Source organism: Balaenoptera ricei, chromosome 19 (assembly GCF_028023285.1).
Source record: "Balaenoptera ricei isolate mBalRic1 chromosome 19, mBalRic1.hap2, whole genome shotgun sequence".
In the NCBI taxonomy this organism is placed as follows: domain Eukaryota; kingdom Metazoa; phylum Chordata; class Mammalia; order Artiodactyla; family Balaenopteridae; genus Balaenoptera; species Balaenoptera ricei.
The window spans coordinates 12,423,926-12,450,610 of record NC_082657.1 but is presented as its reverse complement, the minus strand read 5'-3'; the positions used below and the strand labels follow the sequence as shown (position 1 = coordinate 12,450,610).

The 26,685-nt window shown below is 48.7% G+C and overlaps 1 protein-coding gene across 4 annotated transcripts in view; it reads left to right on the top strand.

Moving 5' to 3' along the window:
* Positions 1-587: 587 nt before the first annotated feature.
* The window catches only part of HNRNPUL1 (heterogeneous nuclear ribonucleoprotein U like 1), a 35,324-nt gene continuing 9,226 nt past the window's right edge, over positions 588-26,685 (top strand). The window contains exons 1-10 of one of the 4 annotated variants that reach the window (XM_059906107.1): positions 588-667; positions 6,330-6,455; positions 8,461-8,617; positions 10,352-10,425; positions 11,962-12,101; positions 14,101-14,200; positions 15,978-16,090; positions 20,724-20,990; positions 22,115-22,237; positions 22,335-22,463. In XM_059906107.1, the coding sequence (XP_059762090.1) occupies positions 6,335-6,455; positions 8,461-8,617; positions 10,352-10,425; positions 11,962-12,101; positions 14,101-14,200; positions 15,978-16,090; positions 20,724-20,990; positions 22,115-22,237; positions 22,335-22,463 (1,224 nt within the window). In that variant the 5' untranslated portion in view covers positions 588-667; positions 6,330-6,334. Of the gene's footprint in view, positions 668-2,157; positions 2,601-6,329; positions 6,456-8,460; positions 8,618-10,351; positions 10,426-11,961; positions 12,102-14,100; positions 14,201-15,977; positions 16,091-20,723; positions 20,991-22,114; positions 22,238-22,334; positions 22,464-26,685 lie in introns of those variants that run through there. The other 3 variants (XM_059906104.1, XM_059906105.1, XM_059906106.1) reach the window with 3 other exon arrangements.

Sequence of the window (26,685 nt, the reverse complement as noted above, 5' to 3'; positions counted from 1 at the left end):
ACTCAAGAGGGTAGAAATGAACATATACATAGACAAAAAGACAGGCAAACAAAAGCAGACTCACTGAAACCCCTAGTGAGGAATAGGCACATAGATATTCACAGGGTCACACAGAGACCCTACCCCTCTCCAAAGTAACAGACCCATGAATTAATGGACATACTCAAGCACACCTGGTCACAAATACAGAGACACAAATTCAGACACAGAGAAACACAAAATTACACAGATACAAACATGTTTACAAACATGCACAGGCAGGCAGTCACCAGGAATAGGAAGAAACTAGAGTAACAGATACATACACAAATACTCAGAAATATTGAGTACGTAGAGGACACTCACACACCCAAACGTTCAGATTCACATAGAAACACAGGCACAGAGCACCTCCAATCATCACGAGCCCGCAAAGGGACTCCTGCCAAGACAAGCCCACTGTGTTTTGCAAGCATCGCAGGCACAAGTTCCTGGGTGTGTCCAGCAGCAGATGGAGGAATCCTTGGCAGCGCCCGGACGCCCCCAGGTGGTGGCTCCTGCGAACCGAGACCGGTTCAATCCGGGCCACAAACTTTTTTAGAACAAATCATTGTGGAAAGCTGGGAGGAGAGAGGAAGTCGGACGTGGGCGAGGGGCGGGGTGTCTGGACTGGAACCTACGGGCCCACGTGAGTGTCTGTCCCGCTTCTGAGTGGGTGCTGTGTGTCTATGTTGCCGTGGTGTAAGCTTGTAGTGTAACTGTCCTGTGTGTCTTTATCATTTGAAGCTGCCTGCCTGTGGCGACCTTAGTGGGCTCATCTATACCGAAGTTTGGTGTATTATCCCCTGAATTGATGCTTCTGATCCCACACACGCCATTTGTTTATCTGTGTTGTGTGTGCGCCTTTGTCTAAGTAGAGGTTTTGTGTGGCTTTTGTGGGCTTTAGGTACGGCTCAGTGGGCAGCGGGCGTTTGCATTGTGTATCTCGGTAGTGTACCTTACAGAAGCTTTGTGTCTTTTGAGTTAGAGGCGACAGGTGGTGCAGTGTTAGACATTGTGAAACTCTGTGGAGTTTAGTAGAGTGAGGCTTAACTACGGACCTGTGTGTTTGAGCTTGTCAATATAGACACCGAACAGGCGGATCTACTGAACAGCAGTTTAGAGGATGTGGGGTAGAGACCCCTGAAACTGTGGAGGTCTTTCCGGAGGGCAAGGCTCTATGATCGCGTGCAGAGTGCCCATTCCACGTATGATACCAACCATAGAGGAAGACGGTAGCGCAGCTATAAAGAGGCGCCCCGTGAGATGTACTATCAAAGGGGAGAGAGTGCGATTCCCTTTACAACTTTTCTCCCGCTGTTAGTCTAGCCTCTATTTTCAAACCTTCAGGATTCTCTTAAGTCAAAGGGTTGCTTTTCATAAAGGCAACTGAGTTTCTTCCAGATTAAGAATAATTTATCTACTTAATCTCGATTTCGTATACTTCCCTCTACAGCAATATTCGTAAGGCCGACCGTAACCAGAACGGCCAATCCGGGTAGGTTTTCCTAAAACGATGCAACTGTACTAGCTTTAGTGAGATAAGACAGTAACTGAGATTGGTGGACAGACTGTTTTGAAACCGCCCTAACGGCAAGGGGCAGGTCCTTAGTGAATTCATCTCTTTCCGGTTTCCTAAAGGCAATCGTGAAATGGGGGCGGGGGTGTCTGCCGACCCTCCATTTGATTGGTTTCTAGTGGTTTTACCCGCTTGTACTCCTCTAGGGGCGGGAGATTTAGACCAATCAAGATATGTGTTACAGAGACACTAGTTTGATGAAAGGACCGCACAGGAAAGGCCGTGGGTGGGGGGAGAAACGCTCATTCTGAGATCTCATCACTGATTGGTCCAAATCTTTACTCCCTTTCCCTCATTTGACCCTACGTGAGCGGGCGCGCGGGCACTACCCAATCACCGCGCGCTCCTCCTCCCTCCTTTTCCCGCCCTCCCGCTTCGGCCCCGGCACCGACGTAGGCCAACGCTTCCTCCCCGGCAGCTCCTAAGCCCTTTCTTTGACGTTCTTTTGAAAGACGCGCTCTGATTGGCTGAGCCCCGGGGTTCGCGCCCGTTGCCCGCATGCGATGGCCAATTGGCACCCGTGTTGCATCGCACGGGGCCACGGAGGAGGGGGGAGGCGGTGGCGGCGGCCATTTTGAGCCGCCGCCGCCGCCATTGGAGTGGGGGGCCCCCCCCTTTCCCCCTTCGCCTCCTGACAGGAAAGGTTTAAGGGGGACTGAGCCCTGGGAGGCCGGGCCGGGCTCGGGGGCCGCCCCGGGGGCCCGGGCCATGGATGTGCGCCGTCTGAAGGTGAACGAACTTCGCGAGGAGCTGCAGCGCCGCGGCCTGGACACTCGCGGCCTCAAGGCCGAGCTTGCTGAGCGGCTGCAGGCGGCGCTGGAGGCCGAGGAGCCCGACGACGAGCGGGAGCTCGAGGCCGACGACGAACCGGGGCGACCTGGGCACAACAACGAGGAGGTCGAGACCGAGGGGGGCTCCGAGCTGGAGGGGACCGCGCAGCCACCGCCGCCCGGGCTGCAGCCGCACCCGGAGCCCTGCGGCTACTCGGGGCCGGACGGACATTGTGAGAGTGCGCGGGGCGGGGGCCGGGGGGCCCGGAGTCCGGGCCGAGGAAGGGCTGTGGGACGCGGGATCCCGGCGCCTGAGGTCGGGGAGACGATCTGAGGATCGGGGGATCGCGCCATCCGCCGCTGAAAAGGATCTGGGGACAAGGCCCTTGGGACGACCAGGGGGTGGATCCTGGTGTTCGGTGCAGGGGAGATACTGGAGTGGGGGCTCTCGGTTTCGGAGATGAGGAAGGTCCGGGGGTGTAGAGGATTCCGGAGCCTAGGGCTCGGAAACCGGAAGCCGTGGTTTCTGGAGCCGGAGACAGTCGGAAGAACAGGAGGTTTTCTATCGGGGGACCGAGGAGGATCTTGGAAATGGTGATCTTAGGGTTTGCAGCTGGGTAGGCTTGGGAGCCATGCTAGCCCAGTCTATGGGCTGGGCGTTGGGAGCCGTGTTTTCAGGGCTGGGAGAGTTTTGAGGATGGAGGATCCTGGAGTTTGCTGCTGGATGTGGTACCGAGAATTCTTATGGGTTGGTTAAAATGGAGTGCTGGTGTCTGGCCGGGGAGGGTCTGATGGACTGTGTGTTCTGGTGTTTGACTGGGGAGCACTTAGGGGATGTGGGAGACCACCACGTGATTGTACTAGGGGGGGACTCCCATCTGACTGAGGATGGCCTGGGGGACTCAGATCCGGGGCTGAAAGGCCAACCTTGAGGCAGGGGCAACCTGGGCATTTGATGCTGGCAATCTGGGGACCTTCTGGTTGACTTGTAGAGGAGGTATATGGAACCTTGGTGTCCAGAAGCTGGTGGGGGAGAGAAGGATGCTTCACTGGGTGAGAGACCTGGAGGTCTAGAACTGGGAAGGCTCTGAGAACAGATAACGCAGTGGCTACTGCTGAATGGTCTTAGATTAACAGTATGGGATGTTTGGAGAACAAGGGTAGCTGGCGGGGGTGGGGGGGGCGGTAGATAACAAGTAGATACTCGATGGAGTATCTAGGGGATAGAGGATCCTTGTGTCTAGCACAGGAGTGTGTAGCTGGTCTGTCAAATATAGGGGAGGGGAGAGTGTGTAGGATGTGGAGGGTGAAAGAAAACCTGTTGACTTGGCTGGGGACCTCAGGGTGGAGTAGGGGGAAGTGTTTCTGGGGCTGAGCATCTCCACAAGAGGGCTCCTTGGTCCCCAGAAGCAGTTGTTTTTGTGCCCAGGGATTGGAGGGGGCCTCAAGGGGTAGCTGTGAACCTGTGCATCAGCCAGAAGGTGTGACTCTGAAGGAGAGGGGATGGAGTAGATCTGTTACTTTCTGAAGGGAGGCGACCCCGGTATGGGAGGGACTAAATCTGGAGTTAGAAAAGGGTGGCTTTCTAGCAGGACAGGGATCGGAGAGGTTGAAGAGTAAGTAGAAAGGACTTTGGCATTCAGAGTTTGTGTTGTTTCTCTGAAAAGAGGGTATCCTCAGCCATAGGGCTAAGGAAATGGGGAGAGCAAGGGGGTCAGAGAAGAGACTGGATTTGGGGTTGGCATTGGGTATTTACTTGTTGAAGAGAGATGGAATCTCCTGGAGCAGGGCAATCTGAGGGTAGGTTTGGGGTGGAGAGCGATTGTCTAGGACTCAGATGCTGGGAAAAGTACTTCCCATTGCAGAGACCTGTGAAGGAAGGAAGGAGTGGCCCAGTGTGCCTGCCTAGGGCAGGCGAGACCCTGGCAGGAATGCCTAGGAAGAAGGGCCAATGGCTGGAGGCGGCTCCAAAGAAAAGTGATGTGCTTTAGAGCATAGGCTCTAGACTCAGATTTTGTCTTGGGCAAGTCGCTTCACCTCTGTGAGCCCTGGTTCCGTTGTGTGTAAAATTGGGATAATAATAGTGTCCCCACCACCCCCAGGGTTGTTATGAATGAGATTATGTTCATAAGGGGCTTCGCACTGGACCTGTCTATTATTAGGAAGTGGATGTTTCAGAGAGTGGAGAAGGGCCCCAGAACCCTAGGTTCTCTGAGCACAGCTTCCTCTGTGAGCACAGGAGATTCTCAGAAAGAGAGGTGTGAGGCTTCCGTGGCGAGAAGAACACTGTGCTTGGAGCCTGGAAGAAAGAAAATGGTTTGAAAGGGTCCCCTGTGTTCTAATTAAGGAGTTATTTTGTGTCTTCCTTTCTCCCCTACTCCTTACAACAAAATCCTTTGGGTCCCTTTTTATGCCCCCCTCCAACCCTTCCTTCAACCCTGGTAAACAGACCTGTAGCAGACCACGTGATCTGTGACTTTCCTCCCTTTGGCCGCACCTGGTTTGCGCCCAGATATATTTGTCCTCTGAGAAAGGATCCAATCAGTTAGCAAGCAGCAGAATAGTCTGCCCTTCCCTGTGGTTCTGCCTCACTAGTCCTGGCACAGCCACTAGTAGGGCTCTGGAGGCACCTAGCAAAGCTTGCCCCTGGGGTGGAGAACCTGCTTACTACTAACCCTAGGTTTCCAGAGTTCTCTCTGGGTTTGCCTACAAGGTTCTTGAGGGAGTTTCAGGTTTTAGTCCCACCTCTGAGCTCTCACATGTGTCATCCCAAGCCCAGGAATGTTTTCTCCATTCTCGTCACTGAATTATCATCACCTATGTATCCTTTGAGTAAAGGCTTATCTCTTACTTTCTGGGTCCCTGATCTTAGCCCCTGGTACTTCTTCATAGCCCTTAACCCAATCATAATTTTTGTGCTTACGTATTTGTTTAACGTGTGTCTGTCTTACTAAACTGAAGGTTTTAGTGAGGCAAGCTTATTCTCAGCTGTATCCCAGCATCTGGTATGTAGTATGTACTCCATAAATAGTTGATGTTATTATTCCTTTTCCTTCCTTTCTTTCTTTCTTTATTGTTTTTTTGGCCATGCCGCATAGTTTGCGGGATCTTAATTCCCCAACCAGGGATTGAACCCAGGCCCTGGCAGTGAAAGTGCTGAGTCCTAACCACTGGACCTCCAGGGAATTCCCTGATATTGTTATTCTTGCCACCCTTCAGTTGAGTTCTTCCTGGACCCACAAGACACCTTCCTGAAACCCTTCCCACCTAACTCCAAATATTTTAGGATTTATCCCTAATGAGTCTGAAGGCCACTATTATCATGACTCCTGTTTTCTTAACAGTTCCTTTCCTTCCTCCCCCATTTCCTCTTCAACTGAGATGGTTACCCCTGATCTTTACAGCTGTTGCAGGGTGGAAGAGATTCTTAAAGAGGGGTGGCTATGCAGGTGGGAATAGTGAATTGGGTGGGACAGAGGACTGGTTTGTGCTCTGAACAGTTTTTAAGGTTGTACCCTAAAGGTAACTCTCCAAGCATTATACCACATCAGAGGACAGCTAGGCTGGTAATTTTTAAACTGTGCTCCATGGAATCCCAGGTGTCCGTGGAGTTACCCCCCACCCTAGTGGGGGCTTAGAGGGCGCGCTCAAGCTGGACCCCTTCTCTGACTCTCCCATCTCCTTGCTTCAACCAGAGCAGTTCTGCTTCATTTGGTTTTGTATGTTGGGATTCTGTAGAACCCAATCACAGATAGATCTCCAACCTTTTGAAGGGCAAGAGAGCATGTCCTCAGGCAGCTGGGGCCCCTGATTGCCCAGGTGGGTTTCCATCTGAGGTTGTTATCACACCTTTTAGCCTCTGGCAGACTAATTGTCCCCAGTGGGGATGGTGTCGTTTTGCATTAAAAAGCTACCTCTAGTCCCAAGAAACACCCTTCTAACTGGCCATTTTTTGTTTTAAGATGTCATGGACAATATTACCATGCAGAACCAATTCTATGAGGCGCAGGTCATCAAGAAAGAGAACGAGTCAGGCTACGAGAGGAGAGCGCTGGAGATGGATCAGCAGCAGCCGGCCTATCGCCCAGGTGGGAAAACGCCCGTCATCTGTCTCTCTTGAAGGAAATGGAATCTATGTGTGGTGGCCCTTACCTTCTGCCTAGTGCCTATCTTCCCAGAGACTTTGCATCTTTCTCTCGGGCATTCCACTTGGGCTTTGTCACTCTGGCAAGGTCTTTTTGAAGGAAAGAACTTAGTCCCACTCCCAAGTGTTAGGAGAGGGGAGTCTTCAAGGTATGTTTTCAGATGTTAGTACCAACACCCTAGAGAGTTGAGACCTGGAGGCCAATATTTGAGTCTTAGAATCTTAGAATGTGGAAGCCAGAAAGGACCTTCTAAATCTAGTCCAGTGTTTCCCACGTTCTGAAGAGTATCATTCCAGGAGATGTTATTAGGGACTTCTCAGAAAAAGTTTCCTTGGACAAACGCATCTGAAAAATGCAGCGTATTCTATACCACCTCTGGGAGAGTCACTGTGCTCATTAGAGCATTAAAGATGCTGAGAAGTCCTGGATCGGGAAAAACTCTGTGTCACATTGTTTAAACCCAGGATTTCCCAAGCATGTAAATGTGTCTTTGTAGAACAAAGTTCCCTGTAGTGCCACTTTGGGAAACACAATTGTAATGTAGCTGTCTCCCCATTTTACGGATGGGGGAGGTGGCAGGGCCGGGGTTGGAACCAGGAAACTGGCTTCTGGGCCATTGCTCTTGGTCAGTAAGCAGCACTCCTCACCAGTAGTGTCCTAGTATTGGGGAAGCAGGGTCCTACCGCTGAGTAATGACAGAGCCAGGACTGGCTCCCAGTCTTGTGCTCCTTTCACTGTGCTGTGGCCCTAGTGCCTTTTCTTAGTGAATCTTGCTGGTTCTATCTGATTCCATTCTGGTTCATCCACAAAGTGAAATCCCCCGACATTTCTTGTGGGTGGCTCAGGATTTTAATGAATGTAGGTTAAACCGTAGATTTGTGTCAGGCTCTGTGAGACTTGTGGGATCATTCGGCCCAAGGAGAGTATTTTCCGTGCAGACATTTATGAAGGGCTCCTGTGAGCCCAGCGCTGTGCTGGGAACCATGGAAGTTCTCTTCAGGTGAGTGAGCACCATCTCTGCCCTAGCAAACGAGGAGCCTTCTCTGAGAGATTTGGTCTGCATGCCAAAGCCAGGGAGTGACCCAAGTGGTCTTGAGCTGAATGCTGAAACGTGTGGGTGTGAGTGATCCACAGCATCCAGAGGTGCTGTGAGAGAGACGAGGCGGGCTGCGTCCACGGGTTTCTCTCGGTAGGCACGGATTCTTGGAGTCTGCCTGAGACTGGGATTTTCCTGTGGTCCACAGCATGTTATCCCATCCTGACTTCCTATTTGTGGTGTGACTTAATGAGACCATCACACCTGTGGGCTGGCTTAACTGCAGACCCTCCCTTCTGGAATGATTCTGGGCTTTGTAATAGAGTGATTAAAGCCGGTAGAGTTAGCTGTGGGACCACAACACTGTTGAATTGACTTTCTCCCCTCCATTGCTAGACTGAAGAAACTTTGTAAGAACTGAAGTGAAGAGATTCTTTGGGAGGAGAAATTAGAGAATGTGGAACTGTGGAATCTTAGAAGTCTTTGGGGCTCCCTCCCACTTGGTGCAGGCCAAGGTAGCTGCCAACTTTCCTGGGGCCTTTGGCAAGGTAGCCAAGGCAGTCATTCACCTTTGGGTAGGCCCTCAGCGAGCTTGTCCTTGTTTAGTGCTGAAGTCCCCGCTCCCTCCCCACGAAGCCTGAGGGTTATCTGACTGACATCTGTTACCCCATCAACTGCTGGTGCTGATGTGCCTGGATGGCCATCCCCAGCCTCGCTTTATTCCAGCCCTGTTACCCAGGACGGCCGTCGTGGCTCCCTCAGCAGGCTTCCGCTGAATTCAGCCAGCTGCCTGTGCCCAGACCTCATCACCATAGTCGGGATCCTGCCAGTGTCTCCTGAGGTAAAGGGGACCAGAAAAGTGATAGCTGAGGAGTTTCTGAGTGTCTTGACCACCTGGATTTGTCCTGACAGTAGAAGTGAAGACAGAGATGAAGCAAGAGGCACCCACCAGCTTCCTCCCGCCCGAAGCATCTCAACTCAAACCTGACAGACAGCAGTTCCAGAGTCGCAAGAGGCCTTACGAAGAAAACCGGGGACGGGGGTATTTCGAGCACCGAGAGGATAGGAGGTGGGTCTGTGAGGCAGTAGTCACCCGTTTTCCAGTAGGTCTCTATGTCTGTAGCCTGGTGCCCCCGTCACCTTCGTACTAGCCGGGAGGGGCAGAGCAGAGTTCTCCCTGCCCTCACACTCTCCCCCAGTTCTTCCTGCACTCGCTACCAGATTCAACTTTGCTAAATATTTGGTCCTTCCCTCAGTTCTTCCCTTCCCATTACTTGCAGGGTAAAGTTCAAACACATGTGAGATGCCAGCATGCCTTTTCAGTCCTTTGCCCCACTGCCCTGCAGTCCAGCACAGGGTTCTGTTCTTAACGGTTGCTTGATATCCCTCAGTTGAAAGAAAGATTTATTTCCTCATCTACTCCAAAACACACCCCTTCCATCCATCTGTTCATTCATTCATTCATTATCAGCACTCATAGTGCTTTCACACGTGACCACCCTTTGACTAGACCCTGGAGGCACAGGTGATTTGGACAGTGGGTTTTGCGTGAGGGTCAGGAGCTCATGGGTGGGAGTGGCCTCCCCCCTGGTCATTTCCTTTTCCCTTTCCTGACAAGCCTTCTCCCTCCCTTTGCCCCCAGGCCCAGACCTACCCCTTCCTCCTTCCCTCCTTCAGCTCCTGTGTGAAGCCTTTTCCATTCAGGGAAATTAGGAATGATCACTCCTTCTCTATTCATCTGAGCTGGTCATCTGACACATTTCATTTCCTATCTGGTGGAGTTCATCCTCTAATTAGCTTGTGACTGTTTAAGACAGGGCCTGGGTCTCATGGCTGTGACTAAAGTCAGGAGATGGAACCCACCTCTTATGAGTTTCTCCTACTACCCCCCATAGAACAGAGGCCTAGAGCTACTTGCTGATGGAGAGCAGAGGAAGAGCACTTGCTTTCCTCCAGGGGTGACAGAGAAAGCTTCCTAGGATAGAGTTAGCATGTGATGATCTCTCTTCGCACCAGGCTCTGTGCTAGCCTTGGACTGGCAGGGTCAGAAGGGCACTTCACCCAAGGGACGCCTGCTGCTGGGGGAGTGCCGGGAGCTAGACGGGCACAGTGTACCTGGTCTGAGCGCATGGTGGGCTGAGACCGTCCAGCCCGCCCCAGGCAGCACGCTGGACGTTAGACTCCGCGCTTCCACCCCTTGCCCTTATTCCCATATGTTGGAAACCACCAGTATTTTCACATAGTCCCTTTTAGTATTCTGGTAGGAGTGTCTCTTGTTCATAATTTAGGACACTTTTGAAGAGAAAGAGACTGAAAAAAATGGGTCATTTCAAATCCTTTCAGATGTGGAGTTTTAGGAAGCCTGGAATATGGACAAATTGTAATAAAAGGTTTATCTAAATTCTTACAGATTCCCACTCCTAGCCCAGTACTCTTTGGGCTACCATAGCCTCCCACTGGTAACACAGTTCAGCATGGAGGTAATTCTCAGCGTGTAAAGGGGTGGATCAGAATCTGGGGGTGTGAGAGAAGAGTCTTCTTGGAAAAGCTTTCTAAATGATTCTGATGGCCCTTGTTAGCAGAGCAGGCCCTCTTCAGTCCCTGACCCGACCCTAGGAGTTAACAGTCATTGCTCTCACTGCAAGGATATAAGGTTCCAGAGTTCTTCTGCTAACCTCTGTGGCAAGAACTTGAAATCCAGGAAGCAGCTTGGAGGCCACTTGTAAATTCAAGCAGAACCTTCAGTTCCCTTCTTCCCTTGTCCGTCCGTTCTCATGTAACTTAATACCTCTATATGACACAGGGGCCGCTCTCCTCAGCCTCCCGCTGAAGAGGATGAAGATGACTTTGACGACACCCTTGTTGCCATCGACACATGTGAGTCTTTGGAGTGCCTGTTTGATACTGCCTTCCAGTCAGTATTGGGAGGCTGCCTTAACCTTCACAGAATTCCTGCCCGGCACCATCCAGAGCCAGTGTTAGTCCAGATGTGAGAAACAGCAGAGCTCTGGAATGAGGGTGCTGGTTTGGAGACAGAAGATCTGCTCTCAGCTCTAACTGAGATTCTGGGCAAGTCATTCTACTTCTCTGAGCTTCTCTTCAGGGAGGAATAATCCTGCCCTAATACCTCAGAGGACTTTGAGTGACACTCATCAAAGAGTGGATACCAGAGCAAGTTGGAAAACCCTAGCACCCTGTAAACACGGAGGGTTGTCATTTAAGCGGGAAGGGAACCTGAGTGCTGCTGAGGAAACTTAACTCTTTGACGGCCGTTTCCCCAGTTTCCATCAGCTGCTCACGTTCCTGGTGAAACCAATGCCGTTTTGTCTTCTCAGGCATTAACCTGGCCTGCCCTGGTCTCCTCCAGTTCAGTTTTCTTTCCTCTGGATAAGTGGCTTTCCCCTTGACTGTGCATCTAAACACTTGGGGGAATGAATATAGAGGTCCTGTCCCTCCTCAGACCTCCTAAGACGAATTCTAAGTGGTAGAGCCTGTGAATCCGAATTTTTAAACACACCCAGAAGCCCAATCAAGTCTGAGAACTGCACTTTTCAACAGAGCGGAAAGTTAACAGCAGTTCATTCATGTACTTCTTTACGTAGCTCATGTTTATAGACCAGTGGCTACATGCTTTGGAAGAGATAAAGACATCTCGTACACAGTCCCTTCTATCACAAGATCTCAAAGACAGTATACCCAGAGTAAAGCTAAACATTTTTTAAAGTATTGGGTGGCGGTGGTCCATGAAGCAGCATCTGATCAAATGCCAGTTGTACAGACCATGGCACTCAGCCTTTAGAGAAAGGAGAGAGCCTACTGGACGAGATGGTCAGAAAAGACTTGAAGAGGGGGGAGAGTCCTAGGCCCACACGAGGAGGTGGGAGTCTGTGGTGCACCTGACAGTGGTCCTGGGTGGTGGGTGTGGATCAGGGTCAGATGTTTGTGCAGCTGTTGGCAGCAGGAGTCTGGCTTCCACACTAATAGAGTTAGCATGGGAGATGGTTGAAGTGTATGGCAGTGGGGATTAACCTTTTTAAATTCTAAAATCCCTTGAAACTGGTAAGAATATGGACCCTCTCCCTAGCAAGTGTACATCCCCATTAGAAGTATGTGTGTATTATATCCAGGGGCCCCCCCTGACAGCCATCCTGGGACCTCAGCCAGGTGAAGAACCCTCGTTCCTATGTGGAGTGGCTGCTTTCATCCTGTGCAGGCCAGTTTGCAGTAGTCCAGGGCCTTTGTGCTAAAAGGGAGACTGGTTAGGGGATGCGGCTGGCTTCTCATGAACCTGCCCCCACAGTGTGTCAGCTTGTGTACTCCTGGTTAACACTCTTGGGGAACTTACCTCTGCCTGTGACTGTCCCTCTCGGGACCATTAAAACATCAGCCAAATACAGGCTTTTTCTTCCACAGATAACTGCGACCTCCACTTCAAGGTGGCCCGAGACCGGAGTAGTGGCTACCCACTTACAATTGAAGGTTTTGCATACCTGTGGTCAGGAGCCCGTGCCAGCTATGGGGTCAGAAGGGGCCGTGTGTGCTTTGAGATGAAGGTGAGTGGGAGCAACCAGACGGGATAGGGACAGAAAATAGGTCCATCCTTTGGAATAGCCTGTCACCAACCACCTTGGTCAGAGCCATGATTGCAAAAGAGATTTGATTGAGCATGGACTGTGTCCCAGCAAAAAGAAAAAAAAAGTAAAACGAACTCAGAACTATGTCATTGCTAAATAATGTATGGGGAAAGCAGGCCGACCATACATTGCTTCATCAGATTTTTCCTTGATGGGGTTTGACCCAGGAATTGTGTAGCCAACCATTCTAGGGATGACGTACTTGTAGACCTGGGAAAAGGAGCTGTTTGGAAGAACAGTGAGCTAGAAAGAGTTGCTCATCACCAATTAAAGGGAGGCCAGGGAAGAGCAGGAAAAAGAAAGGTTCTGCCATCAGGTCATCCTTTACCATCATCTCTCCACAGTTCCACGTCCGGTTATGTTTATGAAAATAATATGTGCTCGTGTTTAATAAAGTTCAGAAGGCACAAAAGAGTATAGGGTAAAAACCGGAGGTATACTCACTTCCTCCCAATCCCCATCCTACCCTCCAGAGATACCTTATGTGTTAACAATTTCTTGTGTATCCTTTGCACATCCAAACTTACTTATGATAGGTGATACTTACAGAACACATTGCATGTGCTAGATACAGTGCCAAGTTCTTTTCATGGATATCTCCATTAATCCTCACGGTATCATCATGAAATACGTACTGTTGTCCCCCATTTTTCAGAGGTGGAAGCTAAGACCAAGGGTTATCGTATTTGCTTGGCTAAGACGTTGATTCTAAGTTGCACATTGTTTTGTGCTACTCGTAGAGAAACACTCCCAATTATACTGACAGAGGGCTTTCACACATCAATTGTAAGATATATCCTGACTTTGGAGATGTTAAAATGTGAAAAATGTGTGTGCAAAAGTCAGTGACATAGGGTAACTTACCGAAAGCCACAATCTAATGCAGATAGATATTGGTTATTAGACCGTCTAACCTCTGATTTAATTAAAGGTTAAGTCAGAAGGTACCTTTTTTTTTTTTTTAAGTTTTTATTTATTTTTGGCTGCATTGGGTCTTCATTGCTGCACTCAGGCTTTCTCTAGTTGCGGCGAGCAGGGGCTACTCTTAGTTGCGGTGCGTGGGCTTCTCATTGCGGTGGCTTCCCTTGTTGCAGAGCAGGGGCTCTAGGCACGTGGGCTCAGTAGTTGTAGCTCGCAGGATCTAGAGTGCAGGCTCAGTAGTTGTGGCGCACGGGCTTAGTTGCTCCACGACGTGTGAGACCTTCCCGGACCAGGGATCGAACCTGTGTCCCCTGCATTGGCAGGCAGATTTTTAACCACTGCGCCACCAGCGAAGTCCCCAGAAGGTACCTTTTATTCTTTCTGCTGCTTTTACTTAATACTGTATCTTGGACATTTTTCCATACCCCAGTGTATCAGCCCTGCCTCATTCTTTTTAACCGCTGCATCATATTCTGTGTCAGGGATGTGCCATAATGTGCGCAGTGCCTTACAGGTGGTTTCTACTTCCTTTCTCCCTCCCTCCCTTCCTTCCTTTTCAACATAAACACTGCCTCACTGAATATTTTTGTGTGTATGTATCTATAGGATAAACTGGAAGTTGAATTGCTTGGTTATAGAGCATGTGCATTTGTAGTTAATAAAGACTGCTAACTTGCACTCCAAAGACATTGTACCAATTTATGTTTCTACACCAAATGTTATGAGAGTCCCTGCTTCCCCTGCAGCAAGTGTTAAAACTAAAAAATAACTTTCTGGAATTCCCTTCTCTGTGGCCCTGAACTCTCCTAAGCCCTTTAGAGGCCCTGGTTTCAGTACAACAGGCCCTTCAGAGCAGTGTGGATACCTTTTCCCCAGCAACAAAAGCCATTCTTGTTTTGTTTTTTTTTTAACATCTGCGCACTTCCCTCCTGTATTGCCTCGTAACCCATCAGCCTCCAGAGAATCACTTCTGAGCCCTCTCGTTCTCTGTTCCCAGATCAATGAGGAAATCTCTGTGAAGCACCTTCCATCTACAGAGCCCGACCCACACGTTGTCCGTATTGGTTGGTCCCTGGACTCCTGCAGCACTCAGCTAGGTAAGAGGAGGTCAGCCAAACAATCAGAGAGTAGAGCAGGTGCCTCTGTCCCTGGATTCTCAAGCTTCCTAAGTTTCTCTTTCCCGCATTGGACCCAGAACAGAACTACCCTGGGATGGAACAGACAACAAGGATTAGGCTTGTGCTGCTGCCCATCTTCAGACATACAGGATTCAGTTGGAAGGACCACAGTGATATAACAACTTTTCTACAAAAATTTATCCTGCATCTTTAAGAAGAGGGTCCAAAGTTCTCTTTAGAAAACTGTTCCCTTTCTTAAAAAAAAAAAAAAAAAAAAGACCAGTTGTCTCCTGTTCTCAAACCAAGCTGAAAGTAATAAGTTCCTCAAGTCCCATTAAATCCTATCTGGAATTTTCTGTCCAGAGCTTAACCCAGAGTGAAAGAGAAAGCAGAGACCAGTGGGGCCAGGGCTGGCTGGTGGAGAGAGGCAGGGGCTGCCTTGAGAGGTTTTGAATTTTCACAGAACCCCAGGCCTCAGTGACCTTCTGACCCCAAGTGACTGATTTCAGTGACCAATGCTGAGACCTTCCTCCTTGGTCATAAAAACATTCTGATTATGAAAATAACGTGTAAAGAAAAAAGTGAAAATGATGTGTGCTCCTTGTGAAAATTCAGGCCATTACAGAGGAGAAAAATGAAAATCCTTCTAAACCTGTGCGATAACGACCAATGTTAACATTTTCATCTGTAGTCTTCCAGACAGTTCCTTTGTCCTTTGTGTTTCTCAGATGGGGCACATTATACGGACTATTGTAACCTGATTGCTTTTTTCCACTTAATATCCATGGGTATATTTTTGTAAATAAATATAGCTTTTTTGACCACTGCATAATTTTTCACTTTACAGTTGTATCACTTATTTATCAATGTTTTGTAGGTCATTTAAGTTGATTGCAAATTTTTGCTGTTAAACACTTGAGCTGTCCTTGTGTGTAATTAGTCTGATCTTTAAAAGTAGAAATGCTAGGTTAAAAACAGTGAGCACTTTTCATTTTGATACGTATTAGCAGTTTTTATTTAAGATCCATGTGTCATCTCCTTTTATCTTTCTTTCAGTTTTGAGGAATAAGTGGAAAGTAGTTGATACAGGTAAAGATACAAAGCCCAGAACAGTGGAGCAGATGTCCAAGGTTACACAGCTGATTCATACTAGAACTGGGCCTGGAATTCATGCTGTTGGCTCCTGCTTTACTGGCAGGATGCTCCTTGGGTTCCTGGCCTAGGATCTCTCTATAACCCAGATGTCAGCCAGGGCCCTTGGGGTCTCAGTCATATTGCATCGGCACCCAGTTCTGTAGCCTAAGGCAATCCAGTACCTTTCCTAGGGGTTAGACCTCATGGTCTGCAGAAGCAAAATCCTTTTACTGATTTCTGACCAAAAGTTGACGCCATTAGGAGACTTAACTGAATATTGAATGTCACAGCGAAGGGATGCATCACAGTATACAACCTTCCTCCATCCCAGCTCCTCTCTTCCCTCCTCCCTTTTTTTTTTTCCAAATTCTCCCTTTCTGTGCAAAGCAGTTCAGTTCAGCTCCTACTCCCAGACTTAACATCTAAAGCCATCAAGCCCTCAGAAGTTCTGCATAACGAGGGGCTTCCTTTCAACGGAACCTTTCTTACCTTCCCTGCCAAAAGCATCTGATTAGTAAAACTAGTAAAGAAAATGATTTTTTTATTTAAAACTACATGACAGCCATAAAGGCTGTTGTAACCATCGCAGGTTTAACCTGCCTTTGCCTGTTTCTTCCATCAGGCGAAGAGCCTTTCTCCTATGGCTATGGAGGCACTGGGAAGAAGTCCACCAGTAGCCGGTTTGAAAACTACGGAGACAAGTTTGCAGAGAATGATGTGATTGGCTGCTTTGCGGTGAGTGCTGGCAGCCTGTGGGAGTTGGCAGAACCGAATGTTGGTCCTGTCAGGTCAACCTGCAGACTTCTTTTTCAGAATACCTCTGTCCATTGTCTGCCCTGTGTCCAACCACTCTCGCCATACCTCTTTCTCTCTCTTTGATGCACTGGAATGTTTGCAGTCATTTTGTGCGAAATTCTGCCATTCTACCCCTTCAGGTCTTTTGTGCAAAGCCGTCAGGTGGCACCCTGAAGAAGTTTGGGGATGTCAGGTGTGCACAACCTTCCTCCCTTCTTAGATACCAGAGTTACATTTTCTAAATAGACTGAGGAATTTCTTATCTTCCTTTGCTACAGAATAGCCTGTCTCTGTTCTCAAAGGCAGTGATGTTGGCTCTTGTCCCACTTTAACATCATCTCATCCCAAAACTTCTTCCTTCCTTCACCTCACATTGGTTAAGCCAGGCTTCCAATAGTGCGTTGCCTTTGAGGACGGTGGGGATGGATGCGAAGCAGAACGAGACAGAGGGTGCCTGAACTGCTGCTGAAGTTCAGTCCCCGAGAGCAGTGGCCAGCTCGCGCAGCGCTGTGGAGTGTGGCTGTTGCCTCTGGGGCCAGAATCCCTAGACCCAGACCCAGTCCCTGCTCTTCCATTCACAGCCCCGGACTGCCCTCCCTGTATGTCAGTTTCCTCTCGATGAGAATCTTTGCATCTACCCTAGAATTTCACGTGAAGTCATTAAGTTAACCCATTAGAAGCACTTACAACAAGGTCTGGCACATAATAAATGCTCAGTAAATACTACTTAACACTATTATCACTAGAAGTTAAATGTTTGTAAAATGTGCCATGACGCCCCAGGGAGGAGTGGCTACCCAGGTGGATGCTTCTTCTTGGTTTTGTTCCCTCTCCGTCCTCATATTGGTACACAGGCACTCTTTTTTTTCCCCTCTTTGAAATAATTTCAAACTTAAGGAAAAGCCATGGAATTCTCATAGAGCCCTGTCCAGATTCTGACATTTGCTTTACCTTTTTTCCCAAATATATGTACATGTATGTATATGATTTTTATCTGACCTGTTTGAGAGTAGGTTGCCTACATTGTGTCTTTAGTCCTTAATACTTTAGCCTGCATTTCTTAAGAATAGAGCTATTATTTTAACCACAGTACAGTTATCAAATTTAACATTGATTTAGTGCTATTACCCACTCCATAGTCCACATTTAAATTTTGTCAGCTGTCCCAACAACATCCTTTAGAGCAATTTGGTTTCTAGTTCAGGATCACGAATTGCATTCTATTGTCATGTCTATTTAGTCTGAAACAGTTTCTCAGTCTTCCTTTGTCTTTCACAACCTCATTATCTTTTTAATAAAAAGCATGTTTTCTTAAACAAAAATTAACCATGTTTATATTCTGCACATTGTTCCAGACCTTGCATTTTTTTCCATTTCACAGTAAATCTCAGCTATCTTTCCCTGTATGCACAGAGAGTATAGATCTAGCTCAATTTAAACCATTGTTGAATAGTTAATAAATTCCTGTGGTATCCACAAATATCCAGAAATACAGAAAGGTATGCAGTATAAAGTCTTCTTCAGACCTTCCCCCTCCACCCATGGTTCACATATGACCTCCCCTACACGTAAGCCCACTGGTACTCAGGATTTCTTTATCAAAATACAAGAAAGATGATTGTTATTTTTCTTCTTTTACACAAAAGGTAGCATATCATACATGTTATTTTGTATCTTTTTTTGTTTAACTATATATCTTAGAGTTATTTTTTTTAATATATCGCTACACAGAGGACTTCTTCGTTCTTTTATATAGTCTGTAGTCATTGTGTTGATCTACCATATTTATATTAACGGACATAAACTATTAACGGACATTTGGTTAGTTTCTCACCTTTTTACTTAGTAGCTGCCTAGTATTCTGATGCAGGTGTCAGTTTCCCCTGGTGGACCTGGAAATTATTTGCTGGAAGTCAGTGCTGCAGTGACAGCTTATCTTTTTCCCACTTACCAGAGTATCTTGGAGGGCTTTTCGTGTTCCCATACATGGATATCCTGTGTGATTTAGTCTCGTCCACTTTCCCTTTGGAGCACATTTAGCAGTGTTGGCATGAGCAATTTGCACATCTTTGCATTCTTGTGGGAATATGGTTGTAACATTTACCTCTGAAAGTATAACTTCTGAGTCAAAGGTGTATTTTTAATTTTTGATAGCTACCATCAAGACTGTACTCCAGGGAGGTTGTAGCAATTTAATGTTTCATCAGCATGTGACTGGGTTCCCCAGACTCTGTCCCATCTGAGCGTGAGGTTCTGTGAGTGTGTGGTAGTTTGGAACTTTAGGCCTGACTCTTGCTTCAGCCTGTTCATTTTTACTTCTACTTTTAAGATTCTATGTTCAGTTTCCTTTGTTTAAAGAATGCCATCACTTTAAAAGACTCAGAGTGAAGGGTTAGAAGGGGTGTGAAAAATCAGTGACCTGAAGGAACTGGTGGGGAGGACGTTTGTGTCAGAACTTGAGTTCTCAACATTCACAAAACAGAAAGGACAAAACGGCCTTCCAGGTAGAGAGAACAGTATAACTCACTTAAGCAAACCATAAGGAGTAAAATACTTGGAACCTCAGGGACGACACTAGGAGATGTGAAAGGTAAGGCTACAGAAGTGGCACACTTTGAATAATGCCAGGCTTAAGGACTTTGGGTCCTTAGGCCCTGGTGTGGCACTCAGGAATGGTTTTGCAGAAGTGACACAGCTACCCTTGCCTCTTTGACAGTTGGCGCTGTCGGTGGTGGGTTTGTCAGTTGCGGGTGCTGGTTTGTGTACAACATGGTAAGTTCCTATAGTGAAGCTGGTGGACGTAAGGAAGGCTAACCCCCACGATGTTCATTTCCGCAGTAGAGCAAAGGTGACCTGGGCCACTCTTGCTCAGGTGAGAAGACATGGCAGGGACCGTGCTGTGAGGATCGAGGCAGGATTTAGTCCAACAGATGTTTGTGTGTCTGCCCTGCGTGGTCTCGACCTGTGTGGGCGCTTACGGACACTTACAGATATAAAGGACTGTGTAGAACTGTGTCCTGTGAGCACTGAGGAGGGTGGTGAGGAGGCCCCTTGGGGGAAGGGGCTTCCACAGCTTCTCAAAGGGCAAGTCGCAAGGTGGTCTCTGCATGCAAAAGGGAGGGAATACCACATCTTGTACTTTTCTATCAGGAACCCGACCTTTGCTTCCATCTCCTGTATGATCCCAAGTTTTGAGTCTCCCGTAATTGTTAACCTTTACCCTGCAGCCAAAGTGATCTTTCTGAAACACAGTTTGACCAGGCCATTCCCCTATTTGAAACAAGTCAGGGGCTCTGCTCTGCTGCTGTCAGCACGAATCCAAACTTCTCAGGTAACAGAGAGCCCCTCCCTCGCTGAGAGCAGGGACCATGTCTCCTCCCCACCACTTTAGCCCAGAGCAGTGCCTGGCATCTTGGAATGAGAGCACGCATTCATTATGCACTCACTCCGTAGTAAGCACGTTCACCTGTTAAATCCTCAGAACAACTCTATGCAGTGTAGAATCTTATCATGGCCCCTCTTTTTTTTTTTAATAATTTTTTAAAAAATATTTATTTATTTATTTGGCTGTGCCGGGTCTTAGTTGTGGCACACGGGATCTTCGTTGCCGCGTGAGGGCTCTTAGTTGCGGTGTGCGGGATCTAGTTCCCTGACCAGGGATCGAACCCAGGCCCCCTGCTTTGGGAGCTTGGAGTCTTAGCCACTGGACCACTAGGGAAGTCCCTGGCCCTTCTTTTTTGATAAGGAAACTGAAGATGGAGTAAATGGTAGAGCTGAAGCAGCCTGCCTTCCAAAACAGGATCTTAACCACTAAGCTGATCAGTAAGGACTCAGTAAATTGTTGAATTAATGAGTATGGTCCCTTCCTGGCTCTCCAGCTGTACCTGAAATTACTCCCCAACCCCCAACCCCCAATCCTGTATGCTTCAGCCAGTCTGACCCTACGTTCTCTCACTGCCAGATTTGTGCACAAACAACACTTCTCTTTAGGACTCTCTCCTCTCACCCCAGACTTGGCTCATTCCCGTTTATTGTTCAGGACTTGACTTCCTCCTCAGAGAATCTTGCTCCTGTGTAGGTGCTCTTACTGAATTAGGATGGTGTCCTTGTCTAATTCCCCACTAGGCTCTGAGCTGTGTCAGGCCCGGATCACTGTAGACATAAGCATCAAGAAGAGCATATAAATGAATGCACGTGTAGAGCTGGGCCTGACTTAAAAGGCCCTGCTGTGGCTTTCTTTCCATCTGTTATCTTGCTGGGGATGAGAATGGACAGGACCGCTTTTGCCTTCCTCTCCATCTCAGGCTAGGCACAAGACTCAAATACTTGGAGCTTCCTAAAATTACACACTTCACATCCACCAGCTTTTTGGGTCTTGGGCAGGGAGGGCTTTGGGCTGCATGTTGTCTGAGCTGTTCCCTGGTGCTTCCCGATGCATCTGTACATTGAGGAGGGACGCACTTGAATCTGGGACGCCAGCTTTGTTTTCATTCCCTGCATCTGCTCTGACTTGTGCCTCCCAGTGCCTTAAGCAGAACATTGGCAGTTATCTTTCTCTGGCTTTTTTTCCTAGGACTTTGAATGTGGAAATGACGTGGAACTTTCCTTCACCAAAAATGGGAAGTGGATGGGTATTGCCTTCCGAATCCAGAAGGAAGCCTTAGGGGGTCAGGCCCTCTACCCTCATGTCCTGGTGAAGAATTGTGCAGTGGAGTTCAACTTCGGGCAGAGGGCGGAGCCCTACTGTTCTGTCCTGCCAGGCTTCACCTTCATCCAGCGCCTTCCCCTGAGTGAGCGAGTCCGGGGCACTGTCGGACCAAAGAGCAAGGCAGAGTGTGAGGTGAGTGGGCCCGGAAGCCTGAATTGGTGGCCGCCTCTCCAGAGCCATGTTGCTGCCAAGACAGAGGGGAGACATTCAGCAGCCGAGTGTGGTGAACGCTGCTGTGAGAGTGAGGTGAGGGCTGTGGGTGTGCGGCTTAGTCCAAAGAGGGAGGGACCAAAGCAAGACACCTAAATGTCAGAAAGATTCCAAAAGGAAGTTGCCACACTGCTCCTCGGGTGTGGTCAGAATCTTGGAAAAGGAGTCTTTCCTCCCAGCGGAAGAGGGTGTGAAGGCACTTCCTGGTGAGCGAGTTCTTGGAGGAGGTTGTGCAGCTCCACGCTCCCATCCAAGGCTCTCCGAGGACAAAAATGGCAACTGGACTTAGAGCTGATTTGGCTGCAGAAGCTGTACTGGTGGTCTTTGTCCTCAAATAATGTTTCTTTCTGATATATGTGATTTTGTGTTTATTCTAGAAAATTAAGAAATATAAAGAAAATTAAAGTTTCCTTTAATTCCACCATCCACAAATAAGTTTCCTTTGAAAGTTTTGGAGCTTATCCTATGCCTTTTGCTGTGCTAGGTGCCATTTATACACACACACTTACAGTTGAGATCTTATGGTATAAGCATTTTGATATCCTGCCCTTTCACTTAATGTTATTTTGTGAGCTTTGTCCCACCATATGAACACCTCTTTTGAAACTCATTGTTATTAGCCTCACTATTTTCCTCTTTTTGGGCATTTTGGTTACATCCAGTGTTTGCCAAATTGTAAACGTACTGATTAGAAATGATTCTCGTCCTTATGCATACAGTCTGTCCCCATCTGAGACTCCAGGAAGGTTGTACCACTCCTTGTGCCTATTCCGTGGGCCTTTCCCTTTCAGAGGCCCCTGAATCCTGCCTAAACAAATGTAAATACTCATAAGAGCAGGCCCTCTGCTGAGAGTCTGACAACCCTCATCTCTTTGAATCCCAACAACAGTACTATGAGGTAGACGCTCTTATTGCTTCCATTTCCCAGAGGTGGCCATGAGGTTTAGAGTCACCCTCACGGTCACCGTCAAGTCAGGGTGATGCCAGGCTGCCATGCCACACACTGTTCCTGGTTCACAGTGTCCCTCCTGGGCCTGTTGTTATAGATTCTGATGATGGTGGGCCTGCCTGCCGCTGGTAAGACCACATGGGCCATCAAACATGCAGCCTCCAACCCCTCCAAGAAGTACAACATCCTGGGTACCAATGCCATCATGGATAAGATGCGGGTAAGGATAGCCCCTGGTCTCTCCTTATCCACCTCCCACTCCCTGAATACTGCTCAGCAAACAGGAGCACCCACCCCTCACCACCCCCTGCCCACAGGTGATGGGCCTACGCCGTCAGAGGAACTACGCCGGCCGCTGGGACGTCCTGATCCAGCAGGCCACCCAGTGCCTCAACCGCCTCATCCAGATCGCTGCCCGGAAGAAACGCAACTATATCCTAGATCAGGTACTTACTGGTGACTGTCACGCCCCAGGAGAGGGAGGGGGCCATTGGGTGCCTGGGAATTCCTCTCTGGTCCTTGTATTTTTTTCCCCATAATGCTCTTGGACTGCAGTACTGGTTAGAGGTCAGCCACACATGATGGCACAGTCCCAGACTCTTAACACAGCTTTCTGAGTCTGGTCTGCAAGCAGGGGTCTGGAGCAGCAATCCAGACCTAGCTCAGGCCCCAAGCAGCACAAAAGAACATTTTGTGAGAGCAAATTTTGTGAAGTGGAAAAGCATGGATTTCTGAGCCAGACAGACCTGGGCTTGAATCCCAGCTCTGCCGCCTCCTAGCTGCGTGCCTGTGGGCAGCTGACTTTATGCTCTGAGTCTCCTGGTCTGTAAAACACAGCTCAAAATGGTGCCCACACACCTAACATGGGGACTGGCACATAGTAGCTGGAGGTGGTTGTTAACCTACAGAATAGGTGTGTCCCAGCTTCCCTTAGCATGTTTTATGACTGTCAGGTACCTCTATGTCATGTATTTTTTACCTGCATTTCAATGAAGAGCAAGGTTCTTAACATTAGGCAATTTGGGAACTTTTGAAATTAAACACAGAATTTTGTATGAAGATGCAGATATGTTTGTTTTGTTTTTTGGCCTCACTGCATGGCGTGTGGGATCTTAGTTCCCTGACCAGGGATCCCATGCCCCCTGCATTGGAAGCGTGGAGTTTTAACCACTGGACCACCAGGGAAGTCCCAGATATGTTCTTTTTTTAACTAAAAAGTTTTGAGTTGGGATAGGAAGATCGTCCATGGCTTTCGGCATTCTCAAAAGTATGAGTGACCCAAACATGGGTAAAGATCCCTGTCTCAGAGTAATGAGTGCTTCATGTTTACCACCTATGAGACCTCCTTGACGTTTGTCCTGAGGGCTTTCTCAAGTAGCAGATTTTGTATTTGAGGATGTACAAACAAGCCTCTGTTCCCCCTCAGCCTTGTATTTATGTTTTCTTAAAAACCTGTAAGTGTGCAAATATGTAAACTAAGTAGCACCCCCAGCCTGGCAGCCTTAACTGGAGTGCCTTCCGTATGTGTGGTCCTGGGTACTTGGTTACCATGAGTTCAAAGGGCTTCTGATGAGGGTGGAGCTGGCTTTAGTGGTTGACTGATCAGAAAGGTGGTTGGAGGGACTTCCCTGGCGGTCCAGTGGTTAGGACTCCACGCTCCCACTGCAGGGGGCCCAGGTTCGATCCCTGGTCAGGGAACTAGGATCCCACAGGCCGCATGGAGAGGCCAAAAATAAATAAGTAAATTAAATTAAAGCCAACTTCCAACCTTTTTTTTAAAAAAAAAAAAAAAAAGGAAGAAAGAAAAGTGGTTGAAAACTCCAGGGGATCAAGGTGGTTTTGCATAGGAGTGAGCATCTTACACAAAACAATTAAACAATTAAGCAGGAGCTTCTGGGTTGGTGAACAAGTGGAGATTTGGGGAGGGTGGCACCTTCAGGGAACATGGAAGTTCTGTGCCGCTTCCCGCATAGCTTGCCCTTTGCGTCTGTTCCATCTGGCTGCTCCTGCATTATATCCTTTTATAATATACTGGTAATCTAGTGTTTAGAGTTGAAAAATTGATGCCTCGATATCCAGCCTTTGAAAGGAGTACATAGTAAGAACTTATTCTTAAAGACAAAAAATGGCTGCTGGCTGGTGATAGTTCTTTATGACAGACAAATTAAATGATCTTGCCAAGCAGTTAGGTACTGAGAGTAGAAATCTGGTTTGCTGATGAGACAGTTATGCTCAGTTGGCCAAGGCTATGCAATACAATTGGCATTCTTCTGTGATGGTGGAGATGTGAGATTTACTCTGGGTTCTGCTTTTCTGGAAAGTAGACGTGAAAAGGTGTACTACTTTTATCCAGTGACCAATGCCGCAACCATGGGATTGAACCCTGAAGACTCACATTTGTGAAGAAGACAGGACATGATCCCATAATAGTAAATTTTGATTAAAAAACTACTAACTGGGCTAAAGTTTAGAATATATTTATGGGGGAAGGGGACGGTTGGGCACAGGGTAGTCCAAGAGCTACTCAGGGCTGCTGCCCCAGCTCAGCCCCGTCCGTAACGCATACAGCCAGCCTTCTCCGCCGTTGAAGACTTTGTTTGTTCGTTTGTTTGTTAGCCCTGGCCTCCCTGTGCCCCGTTTTTCTTGTCAGGGCATTTTGGAGTTCTGGTCCAGCTTGGCCCCAGTGGGATTCTGTCCTGAAAGAGAGAGCAGTGGTGTTTTAATACCTTGAGAATTCCTTTTTTGGATACCCCAGCAAGTCTTCCCTGCCTGTCTTTTTCTCAGTTTACTAGTTAAATCAGCTGTGAAACCCATTTCAAATATGTGGCCCGTGGAGAAAGTTTATAATCCTAGGGGTTATAATTGTCTTAACATCTCTGTCCAGCGTTTCAAAGTGGGCTTTCTCTAGAGGTCAGGGCCCCAGCCCCTCAGCCAGGCACAGAACAGTTGAGCACAGTGAAGACTTGGCATTGGCCCTCTCAGCTTACGCTGCCTTGCTCAGGGACAGGGTCCAGGGCTGTTCCAGGTGCACCTGCGGTCTTCAGGGCTGCTGGCCTCCTGGTGGAGGAACATGCAGGTCAGGGCAAGTGTTCTAGGCCAACAGCGAGGCCAAAGAACCTAAACTCTGAAGGTGGGGGAGCAGGGCTCTCTGGTTAGCCACAGATTGGAGGATTGACTTGGGGCCCGAAACTAGAGACTGCTGAGGCCTGGGAAGCGGTCTGAAGCCAGTGGTTCGACCTGTTTTGGCTTAAACCCCAAAAAGTGTGTTCCAGAAAACCCTGGGTGGGTGAGCGTGTGTGTAGGAGATACAGAGCAGGCCCCAGGCCAGACCCTGGCATTTCCTACCCCAGCAGCCTTGGCAGCGAGGGTAAGTTGATGCTCAGCTGTCTCCTGAGTTACACGGGGTTCCCAGAGCAGAAACTGGTACTACAGGCAAAGTCCCTGCGGCCCCTGCATCTCAGCCCAGCACCATCTTTTTTCTTCTCTGGTTTTTCCTGGGTGGTCAGACCTCCTCACATTCGGCTCTTCTGGGTCTCCTGTTGGTAGTTTGACCTCAGAAATGCCCCTCCTTGAGAGGGGAGGAGAACGTAGCTTCAGAAGCCAAGCTAGGCCAAGTGAACCGTGTAGTTGGGGCTTTTACCTACGTTCCATGGTGACCTGAGTACCCTCTTCAGATCATGTGGGTGTTAGAGCAGTGGAACAGCCGAGGAGAAAAAGAAAAGAAAGAAGAGGTAGGCCACATTGCTTCACGTGGCTCTGTTGCCAGTGGAAATCCTCTGGAATGAAACGCTGCCTGGCCTGTCCCTTGCCTACCAAGGTGCAGAGTAGGAGCTGGCCTCTGTGAGGCAGCAAACTTGCCTTCCTGGAGGCTTCTGAGAAGGCCCCTGCAGGGCCATATGTGAGGGCCCAAACCACCCCCAGGGTTGAGGTCTGCAGCCTAGGAGTTCTCTTAGGAGTCTAACAGCCCAGAGCTAGGCCAGGCAGTGCTCAGAGGCAGGGCTGGATATGACAACATGCGACCTTGCCTCGCCCTCAGAACAAAGGGTTGTAGTCCTGCTTTGCATCCCTTTTAGCAAGAGCCACGCCTTTGCCTGAAACAGAAACCCGGGGCTACAGTGGAGACCCAAAGTAAACTGCCTCTTGTTGGCAGGCGTTGGAGAAGAGGATGTTTCTTTCCTCTCTCCTCCCCACCCCCAGAGCCTCAGCCCATTCCATTGTTGACACTCTGGCGAAGTCTCTTCCCTCACAAGTGGTTCGTTCTACTGGGTTCACCTCACGCTGAGCCTAGAGTGAACTCTTGCGTCACCAGCTTTAAGTTTGCTCCCCTGGGATCCAACCCTGTTTCTCCTGCTGCCAGCCTGACCTTGTTGAGTTGTGGGTGGGGGACAAGAGTTGACAGGGGACAGAGGGGCTCTTAGAGACCTCAGGCTGTGAGCGGCCTGCTGTGTTCCTCCCTACTCCCCCAGACTGTCACACACCAAAACTACCCCCACGGCTGCTCTGAGAAACCCAGCCCCTGTCCTTTGGCCCACATCACTGGGGAATGGAAGTAGCCTGGGCCCAGGGAACACAGGCGGCCCCAGACCTCCTCAGGGTCAGCATCTTCAAGCAGCGTGGGACTGGGAGAAGCAGGAGCTAGGCAGAGGGCACCTGCACAGCCGGAAGAGC